General features: G+C 35.8%; 1 protein-coding gene across 5 annotated transcripts in view; it reads left to right on the plus strand.

Annotated features, from left to right (window-relative positions):
* The window catches only part of PDE5A (phosphodiesterase 5A), a 142,509-nt gene extending 130,602 nt beyond the window's left edge, over positions 1-11,907 (plus strand). For all 5 annotated transcript variants that reach the window (XM_058721503.1, XM_058721505.1, XM_058721500.1 and 2 more), the window contains 3 exons: positions 4,108-4,182; positions 5,593-5,676; positions 7,286-11,907. In XM_058721503.1, coding sequence (XP_058577486.1) covers positions 4,108-4,182; positions 5,593-5,676; positions 7,286-7,423 — 297 coding nt within the window. In that variant the 3' untranslated portion in view covers positions 7,424-11,907. The remainder of the gene's footprint in view (positions 1-4,107; positions 4,183-5,592; positions 5,677-7,285) is intronic.
* The last annotated feature ends 1,343 nt before the right edge of the window (positions 11,908-13,250 follow it).

The raw sequence follows: 13,250 nt of genomic DNA on the forward strand, positions 1-13,250 counted from the left end.
GACAGACCAAGGGAACACAATAGAACTTTGAGAATTACATAGAACGTTTAATATATATAATAAAGGTAGCATTTCAAATAACTGGGGGAAAAGAGAGACTTTTTACTGAATAATGTTAGGGTGACTTTCACATCTTCTATAACCAAATGGAAAAAGACACAACTGTATCTATTCCACATACTTAAATTCCAAATGGAACATACAGTTCAGTCTAGAGAATTAAACCATAGAAGTACTAAATAAAAACATTTGTGGATTCTTCTATAACTTAGGAGTGAGAAAACTTTCCTATTGCAGAAAGAAACAATAGAAACAAACAATAGAAAGAAACAATAGAAAAGACTGGTAAATTTGATTACATGAAAATTAAAAAAAAATAAAACTTTTGCATATCAAAAGACACCATAAGCAAAGTAAAAGTCAGTGAGAAACTGGTAAAGATATTTGCAACTTATATTTGGTAGATACCCCAAATATTAAATAAATTGTAAAAAATAGAGAAGGAAAAGGGCAACAACCCTACAGAAAAATGGGCCAGAAATTTGAACAAAAAGTTGATGGAATGTGAATGGCTCTTGCTATTTGCAAAGGTTCTCAGAACCTCATTCATAAGAAAAAATGCAAATTAAAACTACACTGACACACGCAAAAAACTTGTATAGAATCTCATAACAGCTTTAATCCTAATATAGTAGTAATACCTGCAGCAGACACATTCCAAGACCCCCAGTGGTTGCCTGAAACCAGGAACAGTACTGAACCCTTATATGTACTATGATTTTTCCTCTACATGCATAACTATGGTTAAGTTTAATTTATAAATTAGGCACAGTAAGAGATTAACAACAATAACTAATAAAATAGAACAACTATAACAATACTGTAATAAAAGGTATGTGAATGTGGGGTCTTTTTCTCAGAACATCTTATTATATTTTACTCACCCTCCTTGTGATGATGGGAGATGATAACGTGAGAGGTAGTGAGGTGAAGGATACAGGCGTTGTGATGTAGTGTTAGGACCTTCTGACCATGTATCAGACGGAGGATCACCTGCTTCTGGACCACAGTTAACTCCAGGTAACTGAAACCATGGAAAGCAAAACTCTGCAAAAGGGGGACTACTGTAGTCAGAACTAGAAACAACCCAAACGTCTTGTCAGCAGAACAGCTAAACATATTGTGGTCCATTCCTTATTCAGTGGAGCACTGCTCAACAATAAGAAGGAAGTAACCATTGATACCTGTAACCACATGGATGTGTCTCATAAACACTATACAGAGCAAAAGAAGCCACACAAAAGACTACGTTCTGTGATTTCATTTATAGGAAGTTCTGGACTAGGCAAAATTAAAGCACTACAGTGAAAGAAATAAAACAGTGATTGTGAGGAGAGGGAGGAAAGAAGGGGCAGGAATGGACTGAGAAGGGTCATAAGGGCAATAGAAATATTCTATATCTTGGATGGGGTATTTGTCACATGGTTCTATGCATTTGTCAATACACTGAACTCATGATCTATGCAATTCACAGTATATAAATTCTACTTCATTTAAAAAAAAAATACCATTTCTCATTTGGCAAAATCCAAAGGTTTTATGATATACTCTATTGGGGAAGTTGAGGGAAAACAAGGAATGAAAAATACTGTAACTCTTTAGAAGTTTATAAATATACATATTCATTATTTACCATTACTTCTAGGAATCTTATCCCAAAGATAGACGGGAAAGAATGTAAAAAGATATTTATACAAGGCTACTCATTTTAGTGCTATTTGTAATAGCAAAGACTGGAAGTAACCCAAATACTCATCAGTAGGTTACTGATTGAATAATTTGTAGTACGTTTACACAGTGAGTTCTAGGCAGGTATATAAAGAAATGAAGATTATCTGTATACTACTATGGAGTGATTACAAGGATCTATTTTTAAGTGGAAAAAAAGCAAGGTAGAGAAAATGTATATCGTACTCTACCATTTATCTAAGAAGAGGGTAAGGGCGTGCCTGGGGGGCTCAGTTGGTTAGGCATCTGGCTTCGGCTCAGGTCATGATCTCACAGTGAGTGAGTATGAGCCGCACATCAAGCCTTGTGCTGTCAGCACAGAGCCTGCTTTGGATCCTCTGTCCCCATCTGTCTCTGCCCCTCTCCCATTCACACGTGCGTGCGCTCTCTCTCAAAAATAAATAAACTTAAAAAAAAAGTAAAATATGAATATATGTACATATTTGCTTAATATTTAAAAAAACTAGGATTAACCACAAAAAAGTTAATGATCCCCTTTAAGAGAAGGAAGGAACAGAATTTAGTGAACAGAACCATGGAACCATGTAAATAGTTTAAAATCATAAGGTTGAATTCTCAGCATTAAACCTTAAAAATAAAATGAAACAAACCTGATTTCAGTTGCAAAACCATAGTGACAGAGACTATTTCATTCCAAGTGACATTAAAACAGTAATTTGACCATGTATCTCTTAGTGGGATGTACTCTAAAAACAAAAAGGAATTATAAATCCTTTAAAAAAGCCTTTAAAACTGTTTTCAATAATGTTATTATTAGTGGTAACTTTATATAGATATTCAATCACAATTGTAGATGATGTGGGATAAAAGCAAATAAAAAAATTGTATTGATATCATTGAGGACTGTCAGTGTGAGTGGAAAGATAAAGATCTAAGGTGGATTAGGTTATGCAAAAACACTGTAGTCCTGAATTTGAACTGAAATGTTGTATGAACTTCTGTTGTGTCCTAGCTCCATCCTCTAAAAGGGCTTACAAATACTGGTAGTAATGAACAAACCTAGTGCCCATACTGAGGTTTCTAAGTATCTCATTAAAGGAACAAGGGCTCCAACAAAGAAATGGCTGATAGCAGTTTTAAAGCAGGAAATGTATAAAATGAGCCTAGAACATCTTATTCTATCCGAAAGCAGGGAAGCTTTCAAAGACTGATAGGATTCTGTCAAAAGAACAGAGATGCCAACTTTATAGCCTCCCAGTGGCCAAAATGGAACAATATGAGTATCAGTAAGGATTGAAATACATTAAATATGTTTAAATTTAAAAGTTCAAAATAATAATAAAAATAATAAAATAAAACCTTCCCTGATCATCTTTGATAGTTGCTTGGTAGCCATGTTAGTTTTTTAATGGTAATTAAAGTGGAGAAAATCAAACATTTCTCCTGCTTTGCTTTGCTTTGCTTTGCTTTTTTTTATCTCCTGCTTTTCTTATACAAATTGTACTTTAGGGAAACTAAATAATTGATGTGGGGAACTTCCTTTTTTATTGTATTTCAACTAATAAAACAAAAAGGAATGACTGCTTTGAATATCACCTTTTTGCAGCCCTTAAGGTAGCGGATCTACTAGACAAAGATCATTAATGGTCTCTAATATCACAAAAAGAGAGGCAGCCGGGCATTGTATAGCTCTTAATGGAAGTACACAGCATTGCCTATGAAGTAGTCAAAAAAAAAAAAAAAAAAAAAATTCGGTCAGTCTTATCAAGCCTCTAGATCTCATTACCACTGTGTGTAAATAGGGCACAGAGAAACAGTAATTGTCATCATAGGAATGCAGTCAGCAAAATCCAGATAGTGGGAAACTACAGGATAAACAACCAGTTTATTTAACAACAACAAAAAAAAATTATAAGGAAATTTTTTTAAAAGAGAAGAGAATGTACGTGTAGATTAAAATTAATTTAAAAGGCACAGCAATCAATCACAATATATGCAGCTATTTGATAACTGGTTTTCACAGCAGCTGGTATAACAGGTGCTTAATAAATATCATTGCTTATGCATACTGATGGGCATACACGGCCTTTTCTCCACTAACTGCTGAAGTTGAAATAACATGTTGCTTTTTTCTGCCTAATTTCAGATTACAAACTCTAGCCTTTGTGATTAGATACATATTTAAAAGCAAATAAAATATAATTTCCATTACTCATTATTGTTCTATTACAATTTTGCTAATGTGGTTGAAGCTAGATTTGATAGATTTTATTATCTTTACTCAAAGTCTCTATTCTATTCTCTGTTCTAGAGTTATATGCTTTTAACCGCCAAAACTTAATCGGTCATTTATTTCAGATAGCAGAACTTGTAGCAACTGAATTTTTTGACCAAGGAGACAGAGAGAGAAAAGAACTCAACATAGAGCCTGCTGTAAGTCTGAGACCTTGTTGGTAGGAATTATTTCAATACATCTGTGAGTGTGGACTTCTTAACACTTTTATGAGATCTTTCCTTGAGAATACAATTTCTTTTCATTTTATTTTTTAAAGCATTTTTCTTATTAAAAGAATTTTACGTGTTTATTACAGAAAATATAAGCAAATAAAAGAAGACTCTTTGGTTCATCATATTGTACCTACTTTTTTTGTAATTTGTTTTTTCTATTTAAATTTAAATCATAAGCTACGTTTCATTCTGACAAATGGTCTTATGTATATTATTTCTAGTGATTATCTGAAATAGATGCAGCCATAGTCTATCCACTACCTTTGGGGTAATGTTTGCAGTGTTCACTATTACCAGTAGCACTTTGATAAACATCTATGTTGCTAAGTGTTTCTGTGCCATTTTTCATTATCTTGTTAGGATAAATTCCCAGAATTGCTGTGTTGAAGGGCACAGATTTTAAAGGTTTCTGATACTGCCTTGTTCACGTAGAGTTTGGATCTCACAGACAAGAAAAAGACCCTTCTCAAACCATCTCTAGCTTTTGGAATGAGTTTTTCCCGAAAATGAAGCACAGCCATTTTTTTTTAATTCAAATGGACATTTATTGAGCCCATATTGAATGGGACATGGTTATGACCCCCTTTCTGTGTGTACAGTTTCAGCCACTCTGCTCTTTAGTCTCAGCTGGGCACATCTTCTGTCTCACTAGCCTTTCACAATTAGCTCAGTGTCCTATAATGTAATGGTAGGCTCGTTCAGAAGCTCAGAATCTTCTTAGAAAGTCGTGGGTAGCACAGTAATGGTAACAGCTAATGGAGAATTTGCTTCATTTTAAACAAGTACTGTGACAGACTCATTGCTTCCCATGGGAGTGCTGGGCTTGTCTGGTGCTCCAGCCATGACCTCCTGGGAATAAGCAGAATGACATCTGCATAATCGTCACTAAGAAGGCTCTCTGTGTGGATTGAATTGTAATCAGCTGTGGCCTGAGTGGCTTCCCCCACAAAGCTGAGGGTGTTTGATTCCACATCAATAGACAATTCAAAGCCTGTGTGTTCTCCAAATACACGTCAGTGGTCAACTCTAGGGCAGTGGTTGACTCTAGGTCGGTGGTCAGCTCTAGGTCAGTGGTTGACTCTAGAGTAGTGATGAATTCCAAGGGTAGTGTGGGAAAAGTCAGCCAGGATGAACAAGACAGAATCAGGGCCTTTCTGAGCACAGTGCTGGCAGGGAATGCAAGAGGCTGACAAAGGAAGGAGACAAGCAGGTATCAGGCCTTCATCAGCTAACCTGGTGATTCATGTTTTCGGAGCCAACTTGCATTGTGTTCTTTAAGTAAATGCAGATATGTGTGTTATGTGTGTGTGTATGTTTCTGTGTTTGTGTTTTCAGGATCTGATGAACAGGGAGAAGAAAAACAAAATCCCAAGTATGCAAGTTGGGTTCATAGATGCCATCTGCTTGCAACTATATGAGGTATTTATACAAAAACGCTAGACTTGCTAAACTTAGACCGTGTTATGAATTAAAACCTCAAGTAAATTGAAGCGATTAACACTAGGCCTTTTTCTTTTTTTTCTTTTTTCTTTTTTCTTTTTTTTGGCTGGTGAACATGCTGTTTGCATTGAACAAGGAACACATTTTATATTTGATTTTTTTCAAAAACGTTAATTCATCAATGCATAACTATCTGTTGAGTGCCTACTGTGTGCTAGACTAGCAGATTGGTGTAGTCTAATCTGCTACTTATATGCCAGTGCTACCTTAAGGAGGTATACTGTGCATACATTATGTCAGCATATTCTTCTAAGTTTAGGCCTCAATAAAGAAAAAAAAGTATCCAACTTTTTCTCATCATATAGTGTAGCTTTCATATTGTCAAGGAAAATTTTATAATGATGAAAAGAAGGTAGCTGGAAGACTATTACAGGGTCCCATTTCCTTGCACCTACTGGCTTGGAATTTTTATTTTTTAGGTAAAGATATTCTCCCAAAAACATCTGGTTTACTAGTTTAGATGTTCTTGCCCAAAATACAGAAAGCAGACACTATCCTTGTTTTTAAAAGTTTGAATAGGAAACTGTCTTCAGGTTTAATTATTTGGGAAGACAGCATTTATCATAAAGTTATCATAGAATGTCGAAACTCAACCCTAGAATCTTCTAATCCAGACATTTTCACAATTCAGTGATGGTTTAATCTTACATTTCATATGTGTGCAAGGATTTATTTCATTTGAATCTGCTGTTAAATTCTATGTAATATTGATTTGTGCTTTTACTACATTTATTTATAAGTATTATATTATAGAAGTAATAATATTCTCACCATAGAAAAGTCAGAGAATTATAATTCTACTACTCAGACACTACTGTTAATATATCACTGTATATGCTTTATGACATTTTCATATTTTTCACTTAAATTTGCTTTTTGTAATTCATATTACATCATAATGTATTTTTTATTTTTTTAACATTTATTTATTTTTGAGGGACAGAGCGTGAGTGGGGGAGAGGCAGAGAGAGAGGGAGACACAGAATCTGAAGCAGGCTCCAGGCTCTGAGCTGTCAACAGAGAGCCCAATGCGGGGCTTGAACTCAGGAACCGTGAGATCACGACCTGAGCTGAAGTCGGACACTTAACTGACTGAGCCACCCAGGTGCCCCTTCATCATAATGTACTTTTGAAGCCTGCAAAATAGTAACATAATATACCTAACCCTGTTGTTGAGTATTTATGTTATTTTCAGAGTTTCTCTATTTCAAAGAAAACTGCAGTGAACATTCTTGTATCTAAATATGTATGGCATTATAGTTGGTAAAGAATAATACCATGCGGAATTATAAATCAATCTTTATTATAATCTTGAATACAAGTCTATTTAAATACACTGTATAAAACTATTTTATAGAAAACACAAAACAGGGTGCCCGAGTGGCTCAGGCTGTGTCCACACACTTGTGAAAACCCCAGCAGTGGGTCTGCTTCTGAAATGAGTGTGAGATGTGACTCTTTGAAATAGGCCTGGGGAGAAGGCTTATTTCCTCGCTGCTTTCTAGTTTGTTTTCTTTTTCTTCTTTAGGCCTTGACCCACGTTTCTGAGGACTGTTTCCCTTTGCTGGATGGCTGCAGGAAGAACAGGCAAAAATGGCAGGCTCTTGCAGAACAGCAGGAGAAAATGCTGATTAATGGGGAAAGCAGCCAGGCCAAGCGGAACTGAGTGGCCTATTCAAGCAGAGTTGAAGTTTACAGATGGTGTATTCTGCAGTATGTCTAGTTTTGCCACACACTGTACAGATTTAGTGTATACTTTGCCACTGCTGTATTTTTATTTTTGCACAACTTTTAAGAACATAGCATGAAATGTTTTTAGGGGACTATTACATATTTTCTGTATATTTGTTTTATGCCACTGATCTGAGATTATCAATGATAGCCACTCTTAGCACATGGATAAGAGCGCTGTTTGTGATACTTTGTGTACTGCAAAGTGCAAGTTGAATTCTTGCACTGAGATTGTTTTGTTATTCGTTGTTTTGGGGGTTTTGTTTTCTGTTTTTTGGGGTTTTTTGCTTGGGGATTTTAAATAATTGTTTTTGTGTTTTCTGAATTATCAATCTTGTAAAGAATGTTTGGAATCTTTTTTTTCTCAAAAATAGGCTAGGAGAAAATTGAATGTATTCTGTGACATTTAAAACTTTCAAAAGATAAAGTGTTGTTGGCTGAGTGGATTTTAAGGTGAAAGGATACTATTTGTCAGCAATGTATTGCATTAACAAAAAAAGCTAAAACTCTGAAACAGATGGAAAGTACTAGAAGGCAGTATTGTAAAGAAAAGGTATTGTTTAATTGATTTGCTGTTTTTGTTAGTGAGCAGGAAGCAGGAAGGGGAGAACTCTTTCATTTCACGTACATTTTATCCAGGGACTACCCATAAAATCTGACCCATCTGATGGAAAGCAGGGGAAACCTTAGGAGAAGACACTGATTTCACTGACTTCACGGTCACTGACTTTACTGACGGATGAATGTGATCGAGAAATGGAATGGCCGTATCTGTCAGTGAAGGGAAACATTCTGTTGGAAGACTCTTATGAGTCAGTGAGTGTTTTGAATACTGAACTTCCTTTTTTAAATAACTTATTGTTTTTCTTACAAACCATAGTTTATAAGTGAACAGTTTAAGTCTCAACAGAAAATTGAGAAAAAAAAAGTGATAACTGGAACACTGACCTGAGGTGAGATATGACTGCAGATAAAAGGTAAAATGAACCATTATTTTTCTTTGTCAGAGGAAGTATAGAGAATAGTTTTAATTATATAAACAGCAAAGGGCCATCCTTGATATTGGGGTCAAAATTAAATTGAGGGAGCACTGTAAGGTAAGAAAGCTTAGGCCTGAATAAACTTAAGAGTATTCAGTTTGCAGTTGAGAAACTGCCCAATTTCAGTTTATAGGACTAGTCAGAATCACAGAAGTTTGGCTATGTATGCTAATTGTTGACACTGAGATTATAGTTGTTGGTATTCACTTCATTTAGCTTTTAGCACATTTAGAAAATGTTAACATTGTCTTAGATTTGAGCCCTTTTGAATGGATTCCCATTGAACACGTGTGCCATAAATACACATCTATTCAGTACTGGAGAAGTAGATAATGAATTGAACTGGTTCAAGAAAGGAAAATCTGTTCCAAATACGTGGAAATGTTTGGACTGGGGCAGAGTAAGAAGAGAAATATTTGTCTGAATTGTTAACCACCCCCCTTCCCAAAAAACAGGTTCTGATTTTTTAGCTATCACTAAATTGGATAGCAAATCTCTTGGGGCCATGGTTCAGCATTCTGAAACACCTTTTTTTTTCTCTAAACTGCCTAAAATTCAACTTATTCATTAAGTTTTGAAAATTCTGAGAGTGTATCTTACATAATGTGACTTACTTCTTACCATTCAGGTAAAAAAAAAAAAGGGCAAAACAAATTGTACTGCCATTACTTTGTAGTGGTAAAGGCTAGTATAGAATGTTATCAGCTGTTTGTTTCCATATGTATTATTGTTGTAATACTTGTATTTTCAGGATGTTATTCGATTTTTATTTGATGTCATATAGGTGAGATCTATAAGATTGCCTCTTGGTGGCACTGGTGTGTAAATTACACAGGCTGTTACTAAAATAACGTATCTATATACTGGTATCCCCCTATGCATGCATACATAATTCCTTAGTGTAGAAAAATTGTTTAAAGAATAGCAGTCTTTAATGACCTTTACATCATACACATTGTGATTTAGCAGTTATGCTAAAATCTGTAATCATATACTTTAGTAGTTTGTTTAGCTCCATCTAATCTATGCCACTGAGATGTATGGAGGTTTTGTATGTGTGTCATTTTAACAAGCAAGAAGATATATTTAGATTAGAAATTGGTTTACCTTTAGACAGTGGTTTATTTTACTTTATTAGTTTAGCAATTAAAAGAAGTTGGGTAGTACCATGCCTATTTTGTTGTTGGAAGTTTTAGTTCTTATACGAAGAGTACTTCTTTAGGACCAGTTAGTTGGTGCAAATAATTTTTAATTTTTAGGAAAATCATTCCATACATAGATTAATACCTAGTACAGGGGCAAAATCAAAGCTTTAGTTCTTACATGAGTATTTTTCCCAGTATCTTCTCTCTCTCTCTCTCTCTCTCTCTCTATATATATATATATATATATATATATACACATAGTGGGAATATATATATATATATATATATAGTCCTCCCTCATCCTGCTCTATATTTCTGTTACCCATAACTAGCAAGAAGTTATTCTTTTTCTGGATTAAAGTAGTTTTGTGATAGTTATAACTGAATGACATACCATTTCATTTCAATTTTTAGCTCCAAAAGTCCCCACTATTATACTAAGTTGTTAAAAAATCTCTATAAAATTGTCTGGCCTTCTATTTTTCACAAGACTGGCCCTTGCCAGTCGCAGTCCTGTGTGAACTTGTGTAAGTCACTTAACCTCTGTGTGCCTGAACACATTGGGCTGTTAAAGGAGTTATGTTTGGGTGAAGCCTTTGTCTTCAAGGAGAATGTCACAGAGGGCAGCTACTGTGTAAGCCCTAGCGGGTCTTGGAGACCAGTGTCAGAAGTGGGATATTGGGCTACAGAGCATGGTATCTCATTCCACATGTCATTTCCTGTTTTGAAGATTGAAAACAAGACAATACATTTATTTGGCTTCTCATGTGCATCACCAGTGACTGTGAGATTTTGAGCACCTTGCCTCAAGGTACAAACTCTGGACAGTGGTGTTGTCACCACTGATCTCTTAATCATAAAGAATAGTTTCCTTCAATAAGAGTACTGAGATAAGAAAGTGTATGAAAATATACTCAAAATACTGGGTTCTGGGAGGAAACCCGTCACAGATGTATTCTTGCCTAGCAGTGGAAGTGCCTTTATTTTTAGCATAGAGCACAAATGTTAGACCTACTCCAGTTTGACTTTCAGTTTTCCTGTGTTTTCCACCAGATTTTACTCCTAACACTTTATAGGTCATCACAAGCAGTGCTCTTGTTTTGTTTTGCTTTGTTTTGTTTACAAGAGTGATTTTAAGAAGAGAGGAGGAAAAGGTGTAATTGCTGTCCTCTCCTGTGAACAACTGTAGTTAAAATGAGGTGGTATAATTTAACGTCTCAGTATTAGACATGCAACAGTCCACCTTTTATCGAGTCCCTGCGACATGTCAGGCACTGTGTTCAGCCAAGGAGACAGAGCAGTGACCTCAAGGAGCTCACAGTCTGCAGGAAGTGCTGGATAAGAGACTTACCAGCTTCTGATCCTGCCAGTTGAACATGAAAATATAGGGTACGCTATATCACTTTCATTTTCATCTATAAAATATGTATTATACAGTTTTCTGAGGACCTTCTTCCGCCCTGCCCCTGCACCCTCCCCCTCAAGGATCTTCTTTACCTGGAACTTACTAAGAATCTGTCCGTGAACATCCTGCCTTCTAACAAGTATGGATCATTTAGCCCGTTGATAGCTTAAAGAACACCTTAAGTAAGGAGTCATGTATTCTACTATATAGGTTTTTTTCCCATTTGCTAGCCAGGTAGAGCTTACTCAGAGTTCTCTTAGATTGTTAAATTGTGCACAGTTTTGGACCCCTTCTGCTCCACCACAGGGAGCAAGGAAGAAAGTATTAAAGCTCACTTGGCCCTTCTATATGCTTCTCAAAAGCCTGTGTAAACATGTCTTAATAAATGTCATTGAAAGCAGTGTAAATAGTTGAAAATATAAATTTCTATTACGGTTTAAGAAAAGAAAACCTTATGGATCATCACTAGCCACTGTTAATATCTATTTGTATTCTTATACCTTTTTCAATATATTTGAACAAATATATAGTTTCTGGCACTATTTTTGTACTAGGATAAAGGAGTTACTGTGTATATTATGTTTAGCTTTAAAGTCATTTTAAATAATTGTGAGTGTTGATTTCTAGTCTTTCCTCTCCCCCCACCATGAGAACCATGTCAGATGACTCTTCCATGACAAAATCACTTTAAAGGAACACTTCCCTACCTGTGATCCCTATAAAATCAAGAGATGGTCAGAGTGATCTTCTGTTGTGCAAACTCTTCACCTGTCATTGTTTACTCATTTTGCTATGCTTTGTAAGAATAAAAAGAATGAATAAGTAGGTATGACTACTGTGTGATTATTAGGGGAATTTTAGGCAGGGAGGATGGGTCCAGTGCTTTGAGAGACTGTAGGCAAGCTAGCCTTTGGTCATATTAGCTGAGAAAATGTGGTTTAATCAAACCCTTTCCTTAGTCAAGACTCCTCTCAGTAATACTCTTCTTTTTATTAACATCCTTTGCTACCAATTTGAAGGCAACATTTTCCATACTTCCTGTGCTTCAAGTCGGTAACAGCTCTCTGGAGGGTGATGATTACCTGCTTACTGTTGCATAAGGAGCTAAGACTTAGGAGTTAAATACTTGACGAATGGCGTGAGCTGGATTCGAGCCTAGACCTGTCTGGTTTCAAAGCAGGTATTTATTCCATTTAGTTCTTTCTTTGAATTTTAATTGTAAAAGTTCCAAAATCCATTCTTAGTGGATCAAATGGGCTATCTACAAGCTTTAGAGAGAAGATTTACCTCACCCAGCAGGTTTGGTTTTGCTTGGGTTTTTACTGTTAATTTTCCTATAGTTCATCTGAATAGCTAATGTCCCACCTTCACAAAATCCCAGATACCACCCTGTTTCAGTACTGCTAATGTGGAGGTGTGAGGGTATAATTAAATTCAGAATATCTGATTCATTATTTAGTTTTGCTAATATGACAAGCCCTAGACAAGTCCTCTTCATGTGGGACATAATATCTAGGCTATACCTAATTCACAAAACTAAAGACAAAAATAAAATGAAAGCTCATGTAAAATAATAGTTTAGATTTTCTGACCAGTAGGAGGCATGAGAGTTTCCGTTTTATTTAAAGTACTCCTCCCCTACTGGGTACAATGAAAAAAACTGTTTTTTTTTTTTTTTTTAATTTTTAAAAATGTTTATTTTTGAGAGAGAGAGCATGAGCAGGGAGAGGGGCAGAGAAAGAATCCCAAGCAGGCTCTACACTGACAGTGCAGAGCTTGAAATTGGGTGTGAGATCATGACCTTAGCTGAAATCAAGTCAGACACTTAACCGACTGAGCCACCCAGGAGCCCCTAAATTTTTTTATTTTAATGTTTATTTGTGAGAGAGAGAGAGAGAGAGAGAGAGAGAGAGAGAGAGAAGAGACAGCATGAGCCAAGAAGGGGCAGAGAGATGACACAGAATCTGAAGCAGGCTCTAGGCTCTGAGCTGTCAGCACAGAGCCCAATGTGGGGCTTAAACTCACTCAGGAACCGTGAGATCACGACCTGAGCTGAAGTCGAACACTTAACAGACTGAGCCACCCAAACTGCTTTTTAAAATATTTTTACTAGCTAAAGAAAAACAAAATGGAAATAATAGAGAATTAATTCTTGGTTACTGCTCTTTGTTC

The sequence above is a fragment of the Neofelis nebulosa genome, chromosome 3, assembly GCF_028018385.1.
Source record: "Neofelis nebulosa isolate mNeoNeb1 chromosome 3, mNeoNeb1.pri, whole genome shotgun sequence".
NCBI classification, from domain to species: domain Eukaryota; kingdom Metazoa; phylum Chordata; class Mammalia; order Carnivora; family Felidae; genus Neofelis; species Neofelis nebulosa.